We start from the raw sequence: 21,177 nt of genomic DNA, 5'->3' as shown, positions 1-21,177 counted from the left end.
TCAGAATTAGCTGTTCTCTTCTACTAGGTAGAAGCATCATTGGATTATTTTTAGACTTTGGACCTAAGAGTCTGAAGTAAGTCGGAAAACTTTCAGATCTGTCTGTAACATTTTTTATCTAGCCAAGAAATAGGAACAGTTTCAAATGCTTAAATAGTGAGGGTGTTTGTAAAAGGTTTAACAGGTCACTGCCTCCTCCTCCTCCTTTCTGTGTTGGAGTTCTAAGTGTTGCTGACCTAGCCCGTAAACATTTTCCATTGCCTCTGTTTGGAAGGATGTCACCTAGTAAACTACTGCATTTCAGAAACGTTTACAGCTTATTTGGCAAGGTGAGGTTGCCTGTTTCACTGTCTGAAAGGGGCAGGGAGAAACAAGTGGTGAAGCCAAATGAACCTGCCCCACCAAGGTTTGGGTTCAGAAGGAATACGGTGAGCATCTACCGGTCAGACGGCGCACTGACAGGCAGGGATCAGTAGTGATCCCGTAGTTCTTGGACCTGGTGACCAGCATTCAACTCGACAGTAGTTCCCATTTGAATAATCAGAATATAAATAAATGTTGACTACTTTATGAGCATGCTATATCCTAGAAACAGGTTAGTATTTATATTTAGCACTTTAGTCTTACTGTGAGACCAGCGTAGTGCAAACAGTGGGCGATCCCATACCTTGCATGCATTGTGCGAGTCTTGGAAAGTCCTCACTCCTCTGGGAAAGGGAATTATGCTGCCCTTTGGATTTTGTTTTCTTTTTTTAATTTCAAGCTCTCCACACTTCTTGGAAGCAGGCCACTGAGAAGGCAAAGCAAACATGCTCTCTGTGCCTGGGTTTTGCTGTTCCCCACTAGATATATTATATTCATCGGAGTGAGAGTAAAAAGCTATTTTCCCCAATTTTCCATACTGCCTGTGGGAATCTAATTCAATTTCCTCCCAAATTTACCAGTGAAAACTAAACAGTAAAGAATAAAGTTGAAGAGGCTTCTGTAAATCTCTGGATTCTAAGGTACTAAGGTGCAGCAGGATTACTGAGAGCAGGTTAAACTTCTTTTCTAGCCACAAAGCTACTTACAGATTTAAGAAGCTTAAAATCCTGATCCAACATTAGTCCTTGCTTTGCAAATGAAAGAATAATATATCTACCTATACAAAGTTATATTTGTTTTTATTGAATTTTTTTATCCTTTATTATTGATGTAGGCCCATTCCACAGAGGAATCTTTTGCTTTGTTTTGTTTTGCTGAGAGATCATGATGTATTAGGTAAATTCAGGGAAAAGCTCAGGGAAAAACACTAGTGACCAAATGTGTTTCCAGAAATAAACAAATGAAATAATGGACTCACATGTCATTACTCTCATAGAGTGGCTACATTGTACCAGCAAACCATGGGGGTCGTCCTCATAATTTCCAGAAAAAGATGTAGTACCTTTTCAGACTTGGATTCTGTACAGCAGTGTGGACCTGACACGGCTCCAAAAATGCTGAATAAACACTAGAATTTACTTTCCTGCTTCATGTGAGCTGGAACATTTGTTCAGCAGACCTACTTGCAGCCAGCAACCCATGTCACTTTTCAATTGCCAACTGTCCTTCGTTTTTTTGACCCTTTTAGCTCAAAACTTCTTCAAACAGGTAGCCCCTGCAGTGAGCACTGGTAGCCTACATTGCAGCTAATTATCTTGTTACCTCTTTTATGTGTGTGTTCTCATTGTCTGTTCCATCCTTGCAGAAATAAATTGGCCAGCAATCATTTTCTGTCTTCCCAATGGTGTCCTTTATACTTGTTTTCATCCCCACAAAAACTACTTCAATAGTAAAGCTGTGTAGGCATCTATTCAACTTTAAAAATTCGGGTAAGGATGAGCATACTTTGGGGTTTTGACATGACATGAAAAAATCCTATGATATGATGAATAATAATATTCAGCAGCCATGACATTTCTGAGGGTATGAGTCTCTGAAAGGATGTGGCACTTGCTAGAGAGATTTAAAGGAAAAAACAGACTTATCCAAGCATTTTCATGCTGTTTACCATGTACACTCAATGGTGCATTTTGTCACTTACCTGTACAGACAGTTTCTCAAATTATAATGCATTTGTCTGAAAGTGTCAAAAAAAATATTAAAGCCCCAACAACAGAGATATAAGCCCTCAAAAACTAATGATTCAGATGCAAATCAGGCTTTATCACAAATATTTCATGGTATATTATAAAGGTATTTTTATTTTAACTTTCTCAACCTACATCTCTTCCTCCTTCATGGCTGAGGTATCCCTTAAAATGTATTTGCAGTGTGGAATTTTCACCTTTGTCTACATTATAATAGAAAACTAAATCTCACTGGTGAAGCTGCCTCAAGGTCATTAGTAAGCTGGTGAGGCATAATGTAGATGACAGCCTTAACACATTTGATGTCCTGCTGAACACAGCCAAGTCCTTTAGGACAAATGTAGCAAGGTGCTGGAAGTAGTTGCTAGCACTGGGGAGCTGACTAAGGCTCCTGACGTTGCTGGCAGTGTTCTAAAAATCCCTAATTAAAACTGTGTGGGGTGGCATTTCATGTTGTGTGCACACTGAGCTGTGTGGGCAGCAATGTGAAGAGCAAACATGCCGACTCCTCTGCGAGTTCAGGCTTTGCTTCCCTGGGAGCAGAGAGCTGACCCCCCATGGCATGTAGAAGTGAGGAGCCCATGCAGGGGGCTTGCAAGCTGGTTTTAAGTTGTTTTTCTAAACTTTGGTGATGACCTAGAATGATCCAGAGATGTGTCTGAGTGAGGAACATATGGCTAGTCGTTAAAAATGGATCAAAGAGCTTCTCTTGCCTTCCTTTCTCATGAATGATCTCTTCAACATAAATGGTCCCCTCATGTGACCCTGCTTGTTGGGTGGCACTCACATGCAGGAGCATCAGCACGCTCTCAGCAATTACCTTAGTGATATTTACAGCGTTTTAATGTCAGCTGGCTGGATGTAAATAGAGCCTGCGAGGAACGCCGCCGCGCACGCGGGGCTGCGGCTCCCACCACAGCAGCACCGCTCCTCCAGCGCGCCGGAGCGCTTGCTGCGCCTTATGTAACTGCCAAAACCACCATTCCCATCGCTTTATGACAAAATAATGAGTCTGTCAAAGATGAGTGGTCAGAAAAACAAATTTGTTCTCCCACACAATTAGAGTTTATAGCGTTGGACAGCAATATCAATCTCCAGCGAGTCAAAATTGGATTTGCACGTTGGAGGGAAATGTGTTCTTGCGTGTGCTGCAACCAGGCTGCTTAGCAAGGAGCATCCTCGCAGGCTGAACTGGAAAGATGGATATTGGCTGAGCTGTGGAAGTGTCAGGATGGGAGTTTCCAACGCAGACAAGTGTTGTGGGAACGTGGCATTTGCTTTCACAAGCTCAGCACTGACAGAACCACTCCCTCAACCATCAACACAAAAAAGCCTGGAAAAACTCTCACCAGATACAGCAGGCAGAGAACTGTGCCCTTCAGGTAGAATGCTGTTTGGAGGCCTGCATCTCCCCATGCTTAACTGCTCGTGGGGTAGTTGATATTTATCATCATGGACTTGAGCCATTCTGTGTAAAGCTGTATGGGGCATTAGACCTCAGCAGTGCCATTCATGGCGAGTGTATGAGTGTATGCTGTACCCCAGAACTGCCCTTTGCCCTTAACATTTGCTTTATCCTTATATGGGATTTTTGCCCTTAGGCTGTTTGCCAGTGCAGCACAAAGGCTGCAGCAAGCATCCTACATTTGCCATACCTTAACCTGTATTCTCAAACCTGCTTTACTTATTACAGCGCCCTCGATCATCCCTTCTCAGCACACATAGAAACCCAGTAGATGTGCCAAGCAGCTGCTCCCACCCACTGCTTCCCAGTAACTGCATTTCTGGGCATGTGTACGTAATACCTTGTAACGCACTTTGACCTCCTTCTTTGATTTCAAGAAAATATGTAGGCATGAGATATTGTCATCTGGAACTCAGTATGAGGATGAGAAAGCAGTTCTTTTAGGTTTTCAGAGCTTCTCCATTCTTATACATTCTTCTCAATGGAAGCAGCTACAAGGGCTATACGAAATTTTGTGCTTAATGTGCTGTGTATGTAAATCTAATTAAGCCTTTTGTTGGTGTCTCAGATCTAAAGCAGTAACCGCTAGGAACTGCCTTTCAAAGCAAGCATTAAAGAAATTACAAATGGTAGCTAGGATTTCCAATAATAATTTATCATCATGGATATTCACATAAGGTAACAAAATATTTCTTTACCTCTGGCACAGAAGAGAAAGGTAATCTTCCTTAAAAAGAGACGAGACAGATGTGGTGCTCTGAACTTGGGCAGTCTGCTCAAGTCAGCTACAAGATCAGCAGTGCTCACCTGATTCCCAGTTCTCTGAAATGCCTGAGGTCCAGACTCTGCTGCTTTGTTTTCACACTGCTCACAATCCAATGTGTCTCATCACAAGAGTGGTTCTCTCATAGTCCGTCTGGATGGTACTTTTACCTAAATAGTCTTTTTTCTGTAACCTTAAATATTTCAATGATCCTTGCTGCTTATACCGCAAATATAAGTAGCTTTTTATGGTACTCCAGTCATCTCTCTGCTCCACTGTGCACATTTCCTTTTGTCCCTCAAGCACAACAGGCATTTCTCCTCTTTGCAAAAGTCTCTGAGATCGTCTCTACATCCCCTCTGATGAGGTCCCTGGGACAGATTGCCCAATTCCTAGTGCAGCCTTCCTAAAAAAAAACCAGAAGTATACAAAATATTATTTCCCTGTTTCAGGAAAAACGTGTCTCCACACCCAGCACAGAACCTGGTGGTGTCCCCAGACACGGTACCCTCCACTTTGTTTCCCGCAGACGCTTTTTGTTCTTCCAGCTCTAGCACTGTCTGCATTTTACACTCATTCAGTATTCAGCTGCGTCCCTGACTTGCTGTGGAAATGGTGGTTAATCACTCTGACATCTGTGAAGCCACCTCAGAAAAGAACGGTGCAAGTGAGAGGGGAATCAGAGCCTCCGTGCTTCAATCCTCTGAATATCTTTCTTTCTGCTTATGCTTCTGCTCTTTTACTCCCTATGTGTAGTTACTGACACCAACGAGAGCTCCAGGTTAATCCCTTCAGATTTCATTAATCTACAGGCTTTTTCATACTTGTATAACACTAATGATCATAAAGCAAACTTTTATGTTGCCTATACACTGAGAACGCACAGGCAATGTATTTTGTCACACGGTCTGACCTTTTGTGGTTTGGGATTTCTTTTTTAATGTTGGGGGGTTTGTCTCCACCTTAACCAGCTCTCATTAACTCTACATTTGTCATTTATAATATGTTTATTTTTTTACCTTGATGTTTAGCTAGTCATGTAGAAAACCATAGGGACCACATTTACTCCATGCTTTCTCCTCCATGGAAATTGTACACAGCTAAGTTTAAATTATTCTGAAGGGGTTTAGGATTATTAAGTATGGTCAGCTCCTTTTTTGCTCAGTTGTTAATATTAAATTTTGACTATCTGTTCTCTGCCCACAGAGGTTTTAGGTGAGTCCTTTATTTTCTTCAGTGATTAAAGTTATCGTTTTCTCCTGCTCACTTCAAATCATACTCCTAGAAGGCTACATATCTCTCCCCATTGCTGGTTCTTAGGAGGAGGGTTGCTTTTGGGGTGTTTTATTTTATTTTAATTGGAGGGAGTAGAAAGTTTGCTCTCCTTTTTCTTAAGCATGGTATTATTTAGAAAAATGTTTTAAGGCAGGATGCAGCATTTGGGGGGATTCTGCTGGGGAGGCTTTCAAAAATACCTATAAAACATCCAAATAAGCTAATTTGCAGAGAGACATCGGTTGAATGAACCTGTGATTGTTCTGCTGGTTTAGGGTAGGAAGAGCAAATTCCTCCATGGCTAAGACATCCCTATTGCCTGCTTGTGTGTCTGTTCTGAATGTCTGTATGAGGGTGGATTGTTTGAAATCTCAGCTAATAGAGTTTTAAAATCTGACAGGTGGTCCCCAACTATTTCCACAAGAAAATGCATTTTGCTGGTTTTGTGAAAACCCTTCTGTACCTGGTGTAAACACAGAGCTCTGACACCTGCAGCTTTCCGTTGCCTGCTGGAGCATTGTGGCTGCCACGGCAGAAGATGCCTCCTGCAGAAAGCCTGCCTGTTGCTGGACAGTGTGGGCCCTGCCCATGAACCACAGAACAGCTGCCTCTGCAGCAGTCTGGCCCTAAGAAGTTAAAAAACTGGGCACCAGAACAGGCAGCAGAGCTATTCTGTGCTGTCCATACTGTCTTGCCTGGGAGATAAGGGAAAGGAGGAAGCTATGAAGAGGTGGATCGCAGCAGAGTTAGGGAATGTGGGAAATAACAGGAAATCAATATGCAAGAGAATTTATGGGATTTGTCTCTGTAGGCATATGTACAACCGTGCTTATAAATACAGGCACATATTTTGTATACATACAAAGAGGCATGGGACAGGGCTAGACAGAAGCAGAGGGAGATAGAGAAGGCCAGAGTCCACTCAGGACTCTTAACCACATATGCAACACTGACGAAGGGTCAGTGTGTTTTTTCAGGAACATGTGACATCTAAGGAGTGCAGACAGACTTGGCACAAGGGTTTCTGACACAACCATTCTTTACTTTCAGGTGCTTATTGAACGAGCTGTGCACCTTTACACCAATTAGCAGACGCACTTACATTTACTTCCCCTCACCTCAGTTCCCCTACCAGTCTGCAGCACCCTTTCAGAGCCCTAGGAAGTAGAGCTTTCCCTTGCATCAGCTGGCTTTTTCTTCCTGCCTGCATCTGTTTCCTGGCTCTGACACTGATGAATCTGTTCAGTAACACGGAAATGTCCCCCTGAAAGAAACCTCATCAGTTCCTCTCTCACATTTATTCTAGTGAGTGCACAAGCTCTCCTGCTTTTTTCTCCTCTGACACTCTCTATTTTTTGGTCTTGTTATTTCTGTGTCTCTCTCCTGCTTGGGAGTCTTCCATTTTTATGTTCCTGTGGACAGTAAAACCACCCATAGCTTTCCTTAATAGCAGTGCCATTTACCAAAATCTTCCCTCTCTCCTATGAGCAGGCATATCTCATCCACTGACGCCCAGGCAGGCATCTCTCATTCTGCGGTGGCTACTCATTGAAAATGTGCTTCACAATTCATGGAGTCTTTAAGCATCAATATTTTGAAAATGATACAAAAATGAATCACGCTTTCCTTTCTCTAGCATATTCAATATATTTTGGCAATTTCAATTTAAAAGGTGCTGAACCTGTTTTTTCTCTAGAATGAGCACTGCCCAAAACACAGCAGTTTCATCTGCCTCATTTCTGGTGCTGAGGAGAACACTCCACTGTCTACTGCATTACAGGTTCTTGGGGGTTTTCTCCAGCAGCCACTTATGACAACTGCAAGCTTGTTTCACCCTGGGGATATATATGTATCCGGCCAGTTGCTGCAGGTCATATTCCTTCCAAATGGAAGTCAGCTTGACAGCTGTTAATTTGCACTTGGCCATTCCATGTGTTGTTTTGCTCTAATTATTGGTCACTGTATGGAACAGGTGACAAATGCCCACACGAGAACCCGTTAAATCACTAGATGTACAGTCATTAGGAAAACAAACAGACAGGGCTGTTAAACACTAGTTTTCTCTCCAGCCCCAGCCAGAAACAGATTTTAGCTGGTTTTGACATCTACTGGAAACAGGTGACAATACCTTGCTGTTTATGAATCCAGCTTCCTGTTCTAAGTTGCAGGGAAAGGGGGGAAATTTAAGGAAAGTACAACTGTTCTAAGCCAGATGCAGAATCTGGTTTAACTAATGATTTTGTTACAAGGTTCAATTAGGTGTTCTTTCCTAACTAAAACTAAATGTGCCTACTAAAAATTTCCTCCAACCTTCAGCTACTACAACTATATCACATTAAAGTAGGCAAAAAAATTTCCTTTCTAAGCAAGAGTACTTGCTGAACATTAATGGCAAAATACCATTATGGCAAGCTTCCTTCTGCTGAAGTGTGGCATTGCAGGGGATGTTTAATTGAAGGCTGTTTTCTCAGACTTCTAGGGCTTAATTTGGATCTTAATTTGGGCCATGTTCTCTAGGAACATAAGCAGAGGACTTGTTTTGTTCCTGGAAGTAGTAACTCTTGAGTTTTTGCAAGATTCTAAACCTCTCCGTAGTGAAAACTATGAATAATTTAGTTGATCTCAGTGGAGTTGTGTTGGTGAAAAAAATAAAAGATTCAGCATCCCAGAGTCTTGGTAAAATTGCTGCTTTTAGACCTGTGTGAACTGAAGACATTACAACGTGCATTTGAGTGATTCCTTGTAAAGCATGCTAAAACAATAACCCAGGCACTGTGTGCAGAAATAGAGTGGTTGCTGTAGGACATGCTTTGCTAAGGCTTAATCTGAACTTAAACTCACTTCTAAATAACATACACTCTTTTTTTTTTCTTTCTTTTTATTATTTTTGCCTTTCAAAAATAGGTGTAAGTGCAACCTTCATGCTACTGGCTGTAAAGAGGAGAACAAAAGGCTACTTTGTGAATGTGAACATAACACAACTGGCCCAGACTGTGGAAAGTGCAAGAAGAATTACCAGGGCCGGCCGTGGAGCGCTGGTTCTTATCTGCCTATACCCAAGGGCACTGCTAATATCTGTAAGTAGCTCTGCATAATAAGGATTGTTCATTATTGGAATTCTGCCCAGTACTGTGACTCTGAAGGGAGACTGATGCTAGCAAAAGTTTCTCATGTCTTGATGATCCAAGTGCATAGAATTGGACAAGGTATCAGGTTGCAAGCGCTCACTGTAAGTAAGCATCGCCTGTGCTCTCACAGGGTTGGAAACAACTTGCATGAGAACTACATGTTAGTATCCATGGATACAAACCAAAAGGGCTGGACACAGCAGAGAAAGGGCTAAGGAAGGAAAAAACAGGGCTCCTTCCTATACAAAACACCCACAGAGGAGAGAAACCAGTGGGAGTATCTGCAGGGCTGCTCCAGCCTTAGCATCCTGAGTTCTCCATTCATACATCCTGACTGTCTCAAGATCCCCAGCAGCCTCAGGTCAGCGTGAGACGAGGCCCTTGCTCAGCTCTTGTCCATTTCTGAAAGCTTAAAAAAATTTCAGACCAAATTTTTCCAATCGGCAACTAAAGATCTAAAGGTGGGTGAAGGAAGATTTACTGATGTTGACATGCAGTCCAGATTCACATGCACTCTTTTAGATCACTCTGACTGTTGAAGGGGGAAAAACAAGGGCAAAACCTGATGGCCTCTGTCTGCTGGTTTCCAGACACTCAACAACACACATACTCGCTATTCCAACTCACTTGCATAGTATCCAGAGGATGTTAGGGAAAGCTGCATTCTCTGCTCCTGGATAGGGTTGGGTTGCAAAAAACATGGTGCTGAAAGAGAGGGCAGGAAGACAAGTACAAGCATCAGACCTTCCTTTCATGCATGTACTAAGTACACAATGATTCAGAATCCTCCTGAACTGTTAGAGACTTAAATTCCTTTGAAGAAAGGATTGAAGAAGAGGAGGATAAATCACCAAACCTTTTGCCAGAAGTTACTAGCTTCTTTTAAGAAAAGAGTCCACAGTTATGCCCTGATTAAAAGCAAAACATTCATTTTAGAACATTAGGGTATAACAATTTACTGAAAAGTTATTTGGGAGAAACAGAGCTATGCACTGCAGTTCAATGAAAAGTTTAAAACCAGGAGCAATGCGCAATGCTCAGAACGTTATCTAAGACTTCAAAGCAGCAGCTGTGAAGAATCAAAACTCAGAAATGAATATCATAGCAAGCAGGACCTTATCAAGTTAAATGTGAGAGTAATAGACCAAGTAACAAACCGTGAAGTGTGGGGGCATGAAATTATGATAAAATTCTTACTGAGCAGAAGAAAAATGAACTTCCAAAAGGCAGGGGAAAAACATTTTGTAAGAGTATTCACTTTTTTACATGTTATAAAAAAGTGAGAGTGTGGCTCAAAGAATTAATACTTTAAAGCTGAGTCCGGAAAAAAAGGGTGAGATTTACCAGTTCGGGTTTATTTATATACATATTATATATATATAAATATACACACATATCTACATATGTATGTACATATATACATTTTTATATATAAAATGCAGTTGCTACCCCAGCACTCATCTAAACTCCTGACAAGATACGTCTGAACATGAAAGTGGGGATCTGTCTAAATGCAGCTTTCTGTGTCGGTTACATCACTTCCAGTCAGCTGAGCACACACCAGACGGAGCGGCGCAATCAGCGCCCACCGAAAGGATGCCTGCAGCTCATTAAACCGACTTTCATCAGTATTGAATTCCATCAGATACACATCAAAAATCAAAATGTTCTGCAAATTATATGCAGTGTTTTCTGGTTTTATTGTTGTTACTCTTACTATGATTGCATCATGAAAACGTAACCGTGTTTGAGCTGACAAAAGTCCCACTTACCCTCAAATCCTGACTTCGGCAGTGCTCAGCAGCAGGAATTTATGGCAAGCAGGAAGTATGAAGGATTCTCAGTTGCCAGCAATAAACTGGCCTTTTGAGCTGGGCCCTCCATCATATCTTCAGTGGTTGCTAGCTGCTGAGTGGAGAGAGACCCAGACGTCATAAGCTTTTTCTCAGTGACATCTTACGGCAGTACATCTCACATTTTAATGACACCATAAGTATAAGGTCCTTTTGTTTGCTTTAAGTGTTTTTATATGGTTAAGCCTGTACCTCCTGAGCTAAGAAGAAACAGAAAATCCTATTTGCATCCATCCTACCATTCATGATTACATAAATGTGATATATCCTCCAACCTACTTTGTAAATCTATTTAATCCTATCTAAAACCGTGCTGCATTCTGGTCATCTCTGCTTTATTGCTCTCTTCTGGTTCTATGATGGCAAGTTTTTATTTTGTGAGGCTAAAACTAGATGTAACGTTCTAGATGTGAGGACAACATGGATCTTTTCTGGTGGCATAAAAATACATGTGCTTTAAATTACACTATTACATGGAGCAGCCCTTGAGCCCCTTCTGAAGACTGTGCCAGAGTTACAACATTTCTTCTGATGACAGGTTATATGTTACAGTAGTTAGTTCAGAAATGTCATGTTTGAGTTCCTTAAAAACACTTCTTGAGTGAACATCACCTTAGGGCAATTCTTACTGTTAGATATTATTTACATCTTCTAAAACACCTTTAAGTGATGAGAGACACTGAGAAACTTCCTCAGAATGTGATAATGTCTCTAAGCACCTTCGCTGTGAACATCAGTAGGAAACAATTTAGTATTTGCTACTTTTATACCTTAATTGTCCGTCTACCCAAACATCTCTCTGGGAGGCCTCCCTCTAGAGTGGTTATTTTAACAAGAAAGAATTACTAACTTTTATATCTCTCAAAATACCATGCTTTAGATTTAAGTTGACAGATTTTATGCTTTTTTTTACCTGTCTTTCTCCATTGAGATGATTTACACTTTTGAAGGGTTTGTTTCCAAAATCATCTTCACTCGACTGTTTCGGGTTGGGTGTTGGGTTTGGGGCTTTTTTTGTTTACAAGACACTTGATTTTTATATTTTTTGTAAAAATTGGTGGGTTATGTGACTATTCTGAGTTTCATACACATACTGTTTGCCTTAAATCCTTTTTAGCTGTTCTTTTCAATTTTAACAAACTTCCTCGTTTTTATCTGCTCACTCTCTGAAAGTTAAATATTACTGCAGTGGGTTTTGTTTCATCCTTTTCCTACTCAAAGAGTACATTGACTTTCAGTCCAGAAGTCCTATGTACTGCTCAGAATTAAACCAGCTTCTCTTCTTGTGTGTTGTCTGATTGCTTGCTACAAGCTGCAGTCATTTGTGGTGTGTAAAAGCTTATTTTCTCACTTCCTGATTTAGCACTGTATGTGTCAGAGGATATTGAATTGTGTGTTATTGTGTAAACTCGGCACAGCCAATGTAATTCACTTACCTTGCTGTGTTTATGTCACCACCTCTGTGGTGTAGTCAGTGGAGCAGCCATAGGATTATACCCTCCCTAGCCAGGCACGAACTCTGCAAAGAGTTGCTGGAACATGTTGGCAGAATTAACTTCTCTGGTTTGACCCTAAACTTCCCTTAATATTCTACTTCAGTTCCTGAGGACACTTTCTATGATGCAGTAATAACAGCATCCCTTTCACACTCTCCCTCCCATTTTCAGAGCCTATCTTTTCCATCCAAGACCACAATATTTAAAATTTTAGATGGATTTGAAGTTTTTAACATGAGTGTTCTTAAATAAGGTACAGCTAAAAACACAGGTATAAATGAAACTTTTTTTTTCTCCACAAAATGCAAAGCTCCTTTCTCTTGAGGTTCTCTGACTTTGCAAAACCTGCTGGGGGCCTGGCATCCATTTCCAGATCCTTCCCAGCTGAAGCTTCTGTTGTTTCCACTGTTCTGCTGCTGCCATTTTTCTGCGGCCGATGGGATTTTGTTGTACCTTTTCAAGCTACAGCTCAAGTCCATTCTAAATTACACTCCAGTCATAGCCTAGACCTTGACAAAAAGCTGTTTTCTGTCTCCTTCCCATTTTAAGTCAACAGGAGATTTTCAGGAGAACACAAGATGTTTTCTCCGTGCTGTGCTTGTGGAGGGCACCGAGCGCTCCGCTGCTCGCTGGCACTAACAGCATTTCCCTATTCCTCTCCTGCATAGCATTTACTTTAGATTTTCACTCTATTTTATTGACTACTTTGTGATTACATTTATTCCCTTGCGCTGCCACATTCTATGGATAGTTTGTTCTGCAATATGTTTTGACACTCAAAGTGAACTTATTGAATTTCTCTATACTTGGTATTACGAGACAGCTTTTCTCCTCAGCACTTGTATGTGTCTGACAGCACCAGTCCTTTTCTTCCTCCTGTAGTTTAGATCATCTGTGGTGCTCATGTTCTTTGCTCCATCAGAGCTGTCTAAGACTGTGCTGGGCTCCCATCCATCAAAGCCTGCTCGCTTTCTGTCAGTCCCTCCACAACCAATAACCTGTTCCAGAAGTGCTTGGCACTCAACAAAAACCTCCCCACACAGCTCTTACATGACTTCCCTAATTCACAGTTCAACGTGAAATGAAGGATCGACCCGAACACGGGGACGATGTGTGGTGCTTTTCGGTCAGCAGTTAGGCAGAGAGTCTCAGTCAGGTTATTGAATTTCTCCTGCACTAGATGCCCCTCTGATAGGACAGCCTCAGTCTCAGCAGCACAGCCTTCATCCTCCCTGAATGGGAAAAGACTCATACAGCATCGCTGCAGAACAGCTGCCACAGAAACAGTTTCTGTCAAAAAATACAGCACTTGAAGTACTGCACTGACTGCCCTCATCGGTGTCTGGAGTTTTCCCATGAATATCTGCTGACACCAAGCCATCTTGAAGGATTGGGGTATATGAAGTTGGGCACAAGGTGGTGTGATGGCATGTTTTCTATTCAGGAACCTAAACAGCTCATACCCCTGTAACTGAAGGGATGGCACATCCCACTGTCCTGGCAAAGCAGATTCATAAAGTAGCCAGTGTCCCATTTCCTAAGGGCCCCGCTCTGTCAAACAATCGTAACTTCCCAGTGTCTGCTTTCATGACTAAGGTAGAGGGGTGAACCCACAAGAACTTGGTTTGTGGGAATGGGACGCTGCCTGAGAGGTAAAATGTTGCTCCTTGGTGATTTTGAGAACATCCTTCATAGAGAAAAAAGAAGATATGAATGCAATAATAAATTACAGAACAGCAAAGCCTCTTACTGTTCCCATTGTATACTAGGTATTAATTTTGGCTCATGAAGCTTACAGAAGATGCAATGCTGCAGGAAGACGTCACACAAAAGCTGTGGCAGGCTGGGAAACTGGGTGGTAGTGGCAGAACTGTAGCCTATCAAGAGCATTCAGGAAAACAGAAGTGTCAGGAAGAGCCAAACACAATGAACTAACTTCCCTCCAGCCAGGTACACAGTGCAATGGCCAGCAGAACATTGCAGGTACATGCCTAACAACCTGTGCATTGTATTTTCTGTGAATGGGGCTTGAAAAATTATTCTTCAGCACTCTGTGGTCATGCGTGGCCCTGATGAGTTGGTTGGTTGTGCTGCTTATGGTGGCATCTGTTGCTGGAACTGAATCGCTTCCATTTGTTACTGGTTTCAAACTATTCTGTTTTTCCTATATACAGTGAAGAGGAGCAAAGAAAGAGGGTTCTAGTCCTTAAGCATCAATACAGGAAGGCACCGTGTCTGTTACAAGGTACTCAGAGTTCCAGAAACGGGCTGAGTTTCAGGCTTTTTGAAGTTTCTAATATCAAATATTCTATCAATAAATTATGATTACTTGGAAGAAAATCCTTTGATCTCACTGGGAGTTTCCTAGGCAGAGAGTTTTTACAACTGGCCTGGAGTCAGTAAAACAGCATGAGAAAAGGCCCAAATTTTAAAAAGTGTTACCCAAGACACCAATAATTAAATATTTTCTCTGCACCATTTATTGTGAAAGAGAGGCAGGGGATAACAAACTTCACCTGAGCAGTTCTTTTTCTGGGACATGAAAAATGTTCAGTCTTTGCAGAGCAAGCACCTGCAAAATTAACAGAAGCAGAATTCCAGGATTCTTGCAGCAAAACACATGAGAAATTCCCTAAGAATTGTGTCTGCCACTGTGCGTGGTCCTTCCGCTGAATACAGGTTTGGCAATACGTGACAAGTTTACTCCTGTGATCATAACAATCGCTCCCTTTGAGGGATTACAAGATGCTAGGTTCCTCCAGCTTCTCAGGGCTTCAATTACTAGAGAATTCAGAACTTCTGAAATTGATGCTGAGGATCTGATATTGCAATCATGCCTCGGTGGAGGAGTCACAAAGGGGAAAAAAGACTCACTGCAGGGAGTCCCGTCATGCTGCAGCACAGATATTCTAGCAAAAGATCAGATGTGGCATTAACAGCCCTGCTCTGACTCTTGGCTGTGGAATGCAGCTCTACATTTTGCTTCTGCTTAAGAGTTAAGATGTGCAGAGTAGAGTGCAACTGTATGGCAATCTCTTTTGTCAGAAAAGCACTCATACAGTTTTGGTCAGCAATTAACATGACTCCAAACCTGCCTGGCACTGTTTACTGTTGTACCCTGCCGTGCCTTCACAGGAGGCAGTCTGACTTCTCAGTATCCACCTCACCTGGATACGTCACTGAGCTCTTGGGGACACCCTTTGCTGGAATGCGAGCGAGCTGGGCGCAGTGTTTGATCGCAGCAGGAGCCTGTCCCTGCTTCCCTGTTGTGCAGCAGGGGCATGTTCCTGCAGTGGAGAAGAGGTAGAGAGGCCCAGGGGAAAAGTGGTAGCCAAGACCAAGCTAATTCCTTCATCCCACATGTATTCCCTGCCCAGGAAGAGGTGCAGTCCAGCTGCATTAATTGCACTGCAGGCGGGATGTGCACCCAGGCCCTAGCAACAGAGGTGACAGAGGGATAAGGACTGCAGGGTATGACCCACCCTGAGACTGGAAGCAGCAGTGTGGTCCTTTGCACAGCAAACTTGGCTTTGTTCCTTTGTGTTACAGATTTCACAGTGACACAAACTCCAGAAGAAATCAAAAACTTGCTTTCTATGCTAGCATCTGATTTGCTTTTTTTCTCTATTCGCAGCCCCCAGCTCCATGGTAGCTGATAGCTAAACCCACCCATTTCTGGAAAAAGGGGAAACGAGAAAATTACAGGGCAGATGCAGAAGATCATGTGAAAGGAAAGCACCAGATTTTTTTTCTCTCAAGTAATGCCTGTATATTTAGATGCACTTACAGTGAACACATAATATACCAATCCACCGCTCTCAAGTCAAGTAAAAAATAAATGGTGCTAGAGACTTTCTTCTGCAGTGTTTGCCATTTCAGGGGCAGCAGCTACCCCTGAACCTTCTTTGCATGCTTTACTTGCTGTTTCCTCACTATAAAACCATTACCATTAATAACCATCCCAGCCAATTAAACTGCAAGATAATTTAGACTGAACATCCCTTTGGGTTAACAACTGAAAATCCCTAAATGCAGCCACTTGGATTTATTTACTCTCTATGTCTGGCTGCCTAGAGTTGTGCTGCAAGAGAAGCAGTGGGCCTGATTCTTCATCTCTCTCTAGAACCTGTTGACATAATCTCAGTGCTGCAGAGTACTCACAGATTTCATATGAAGGCTGACTGGAAGCGATCTACCTCACACAACATGCCAGTTCCCATCCAAGGGCCAGCAGCAGCAGACCCTGTTGGTGTCCCCAGCAGTGGTGCCACAGGAGGGGTCGAGTCCCCACGTGCCTCCACATTGGCAGCAAGGGAGAGGCAGAATCACACCTCCTGGACTCACACCAAATACAGCTCAGCTCAATTCAAGAGCTACCCTCAATATGTAGCTCCAGATCTCAGAAAAACACTCCTACTAAGAATAATTTTTCCCATCATATGTGCAGTTTTTGGAGCATTAATCAATCCTGCTTCGTGGCCCTGTGCCACCAGCTCTTTTCCAGACACACCTAGATGTGCAGTTCGCACCCTCTTCAGCAGAAAGGCCATAAAGTCTTGCCTTGTCAAGGCCAGTAGCCACACACAGGCATGATACCTGCTATCACAAAAGTCAAGCTGGATACAGAAGACCACACCAATCCAGCAACTCAGTATGCAAATACAGGTTTTCAAACAGAATGCCAAGACAACTTTGCAAGGTTAATAGAACCCTTCAGGTTAGCAGGCATCTTGTTTTCATTATTCTCTGCCCAGGAAGCATTTGTCTCTGTGAATTCATTGAAAATTTTGAAATACAGTAAAAAAGAGGAGAGCAGACTTGCAGGAAAACCTCTCCCTTTGCTACAATCTGTTCAGGAGAGAAAGGAAAGGATATTTCTATGTGCGTGTAGGAGAGAAAGAGGCTTGAGGCGGGGGAGTATACCCAGAGGAAATACAAATACCATTTCGCAGTGGAAGTTGTGAGTGCAAGAACACAGTATCTGTATTTTATCTAATAGTGGTGCAGTTTCCATCAGTGCATAAAGGAAAACGAATCCTGCTAATTTAAAACAGCTACAGTGACTTGCAGGAATGTAAACAAGCTGTTACTGAAATTATTTGAAAATTGATTGTCTTTTTGACATTTAAGACAAAGGGTTGCAAGTTCTCTTACATTATCCTAACTGAAAAAAGCACTTTTTGTTACTTTTAGAACTATAACAGCATTGTCCTAATATAATTACATTTTTATTTAGCTTTTAATACCTCATGATTCTAAATTTTTGGAACATACATGTTAATCTCAGCAGAAGTAGAAATAATTGAGTTTGAAAACAACACCTGCATGTGGGGCTCGGTTAGCAGCAGGTGCTGCATCCCATGCCGTGCCCAGCGCCCTGCCAGAGCACAGGTTCCATAGGGCAGGAAAGCAGAGTGCTACAATTCTGACCTGTACCCCAGGAGCCTTGTGGTGAAACACAGAAGATCTGCTCATGGTGGCTGTTCTGCAGACACGGTTACTTCAGCACTGTCGTAGCCCTGCCGCAAGGTAGAAGTGTGCCCAGCTCGACTCTGCAACCTTCCTTATGGCAAATGTCATTTATCCTGAAGATATTCCTTTGCTCAGGATTGCTCAGTTGCCAGATGAGGTCCATATCTCGGAGTAAGATGGAACTTTGAGATGTTGAAAGAAGTCTGGCAGATGTTTAATGGAGAAACAGACAGATTTTTGCGGTGAGACGTGTGCCATCAAAAGTCAATAAAACTTACAAAAGGCAAACTGTATTTAACTAAGATGATGCAAATATCCAGGATTTAAATACTGATCTGCAATTTGTGACTTTAACACAAGAGACTAGCAGTAGTGCCATTAACAATACTGTTTCATCTAAAGAAAATTGCACTTCAGGAAAAATTTCATGCCCGTGTTTTTGTGCTACACACCTTTCAGGGCATACCTAGCAAGCAGCTGTGTGTCAGGACTGCATCATACAACATGAGATGCCACACTGCTAATCCAGCAGAGGAGTTTTACTCCTCAGTAGCCCCACCTCTTCTGGTAAATCTCACCTGCCTCCGGAGTGGTTTCCTTGCATTAATTCAGCTTAGGAATTGAAACGAAAGCGGGGTGGCGGGGGAGGAATCAATGAGAGGCTCAGTCAATATGACCAGCCTAATGCATTAGATTGCTTCGCTCAATTACCATTCTTTTCCATAGTTTAATTTAGATAACCATCAGGTAAAAGAGGAAAAAAATAGCTATGTACAGTTAATGCAACAGAAGGTATCAACTGGTTTTAACAGCTGGCCAAAGCAGTTAGCAATGCCTTTATCCCGTGGTTAAATTATTCTCCTAGATCTGCATAATACATGCATGACTGATATTTTTTATCTAGACCATTAAACCTAATGGCTGGTTAGTTGAAATACAAAACTATTCTTAACAAATTCATGAAGTTCAGAGAGCTGGTGTAGGTCCCAGAAATACCCATCTGTCAATACGCTTTAGTGGTCCCTGCAGCCTCGTACTAAAAAATCTAAAGACTCTGCACTTTGGAAGGGCTGGGTACATATTGGCATTTGCTTGGGTTTAACTATGTGTTGATATAATATTCTGAAAACCAGAAGAAAACCGTTTATGGATTCATAGATGTAGTAGCTCAGCCAACTACAGCAAAAAGCTAACTATACTCTTTCTGTTCTTTCTTTCTCTCCAGGTATACCCAGTATTTCCAGTATTGGTAGTAAGTAATTAAACCAGTCTTTGTTTTACATTGTCATTCAGCTTCTTGGATCTAACTTCCCAACATCCATCCCTTTCTTTTGTAGATAATGTTTCTCTAAAAACACGCTCTGTAGCACAGGGTCTGTGTGTGTATGTACTGGCCATCCTCTGCTCATTAACGTGTAACCATATTACGTGGTCAGAGAGAACATCAATCCTGACAGCACACCTGGCCTTCAACTGCAGATTTTCTGACCAGCAAATGAAAGCTGAGTGTTACACAGAACATTAACACCCTGTTCCACAGAAAATAGTTGTTGAGTTTTAAAAAACAAGAGTTTCCTAGTAACAGAGAGGTGTAGGACCATCAGGTTTCATGCGGGTATACATGTGTGTAAATTTAAAGAGCAAATGGAAGAGTTTATAAATGGAAGAGTTTTTGTTTTTATGAAGTAGCTCAGCAAATGCAGCATATCTGCTGGAATTTGCATTCAGCCCAGCGGCCTTTGAACTGGGATTTACTCCACCAAATCATCAGAATTGTGTTCGTAACAAAGACCTGCTTTCCGATAGGCACTTAAAGCACAAAACACGGCACGAGCTGTAACAGAACCATACCCCCGGTACATAAAGAGCAAGAGTACCAGTGAAACAGGTGAGAAATAACACACTCGAGGAGACTAAGTGCACGGTAGCTGAGCCGTGAGGCTGGCTGACTTCTGTAGCTGGGAAGTGCACACAGCCATGACACCTCAGCTGATGGCGGGTAAAGCAGGCGAGGCAGGTAGGAATGGGACCCTGCTGTGGCTGACAAAGAATATCCCCCACAGCCTCGGCTTTGCAGAGGCTCTGGACATGACCTGTGTGATGCAGGGTGTCGCAGTGAGCAGACATCACAGCAGTAAAATGCAGGTCGCCACACCTGATATCCACTGGAAAACTAGTAACTTGGGTGAAACTGCCTCACTTCTTCTGAGGGGGGGTCAGGTCTGTCAATTTATAAACCAGCTCAGTTTACTTAAGCTCGTGAATGGCGCCGATTTGTTAAGCTCTAGGTGACAAGTTCAACGGCACCAAAAGTAGCCTCCTTGCAAATGGGAGCAGCGCTAACAGCTGAATGCCCTGGCATCTGTTTTGCAGCTTTAAACGCTGAAACAGCATCAGTGACAGTAACACACAACTGAAAACCTTCCATCTTAACACCGCCATTCCCCCGCTGCGGCGTCTCCTTTGGCGTGACCGCAAACGCACAGCGAGCCGCTGTTTTCCAGCCGTGTCTCTGCACATGTATGGAAATAATAATGCAAGAAATTAACTACAGGGAGGAGAAGTTTACGTCACTGTTCTCAGGAATATTCCTGCCATTAATTACAGAACGGGATGAATGGGAAAATAGCTCTTTGAAGTCTGGTTGTGCTATAGTTTCTTAGTAGTGTGTTGCATGGACTATATGGTTGTGTTTTCACTTCACACTCCATACAGCCTACTTCACCACATCGACCATTTCTGAGCATCAGCAGATGTTGGCCTTTGAAAACTTAATAGGGAAACTCAAATGCCTTTTTAACAACGGTGACCTGAAAGGATGCATTGTTGACCTCTTTGTACTTTACACAGGGGTAATGAGTAAAGTTTATCTGTTACAAATCAAAAAAATTCCGGTTAACATTCCATAGGATACAGAAACATTTCTGCAAGTCTGTGCTTTATCTCTAATCTGCTGTAAATGCCTTGGAATAACATGTGGTAGAATTCAACAAATTTCTCTGCCTACCTGGAAGGGATAAAACATGAACATCTCATCATGAGCACAAGTAAACACTGATACTCTGCTTGGTTTTTGGTTTTTTTCTTGTTTTTTTTTTTCTAAAATAGCTCAGGGGGAAAATAGTTCTACTCACACAATGTTCCAAACATCTTTCCTATAAAATAGAAATAGCAGAATTATCGTTAAACAAGGATAGAACACATAAATTTATCCTGGTCTCTAAGAGAATTTAACAGAAGTAAAATTAACACATAAAAACAAACAAGATTAATTAGTTGTGGCTGCTTTAATGGATTCTGCATGATTTCCTCTTTTGTCTGTGCTAATACAATGTTTGTGTCCCTATCAGCAGAGTTTTTCCCCATCTGGGGACAGGGAGCTAGTCTCAGGAGATGCAGTTTGGGTTTTATTTTGCCTGGCAGCAAACACTAGTGGGGGCGGAGGGGGAGGGGGGTATTGGCTTTTGTGTGTGCTTCAAGCTTTTCCTAGTAAATAAGGAGGATGGGTTTGAGGCAGGAGGTTAGGGAGACTAAACTGCCAGCATACAAAGAAGATGCCACTGCAAAAGATGTTCATTTAACACTTAAGACTGCAGTGAAAGCAAGCAAAAAAA

At 42.2% G+C, this 21,177-nt stretch overlaps 1 protein-coding gene across 2 annotated transcripts in view; it reads left to right on the top strand.

Moving 5' to 3' along the window:
- Nucleotides 1–21,177, top strand: part of NTNG1 (netrin G1) — a gene marked incomplete at both ends in the record, with an annotated part of 148,084 nt that overhangs the window by 80,074 nt on the left and 46,833 nt on the right. For both annotated transcript variants that reach the window (XM_084266075.1, XM_084266074.1), the window contains 2 exons: nt 8,519–8,691; nt 18,789–18,815. In XM_084266075.1, coding sequence (XP_084122201.1) covers nt 8,519–8,691; nt 18,789–18,815 — 200 coding nt within the window. The remainder of the gene's footprint in view (nt 1–8,518; nt 8,692–18,788; nt 18,816–21,177) is intronic.

Source organism: Gallinula chloropus (genome assembly GCF_964237585.1).
Source record: "Gallinula chloropus genome assembly, chromosome: 6".
NCBI classification, from domain to species: Eukaryota; Metazoa; Chordata; class Aves; order Gruiformes; family Rallidae; genus Gallinula; species Gallinula chloropus.
The sequence above is the reverse complement of the archived record's forward strand: the minus strand, read 5'-3'. Positions and strand labels throughout refer to the sequence as shown.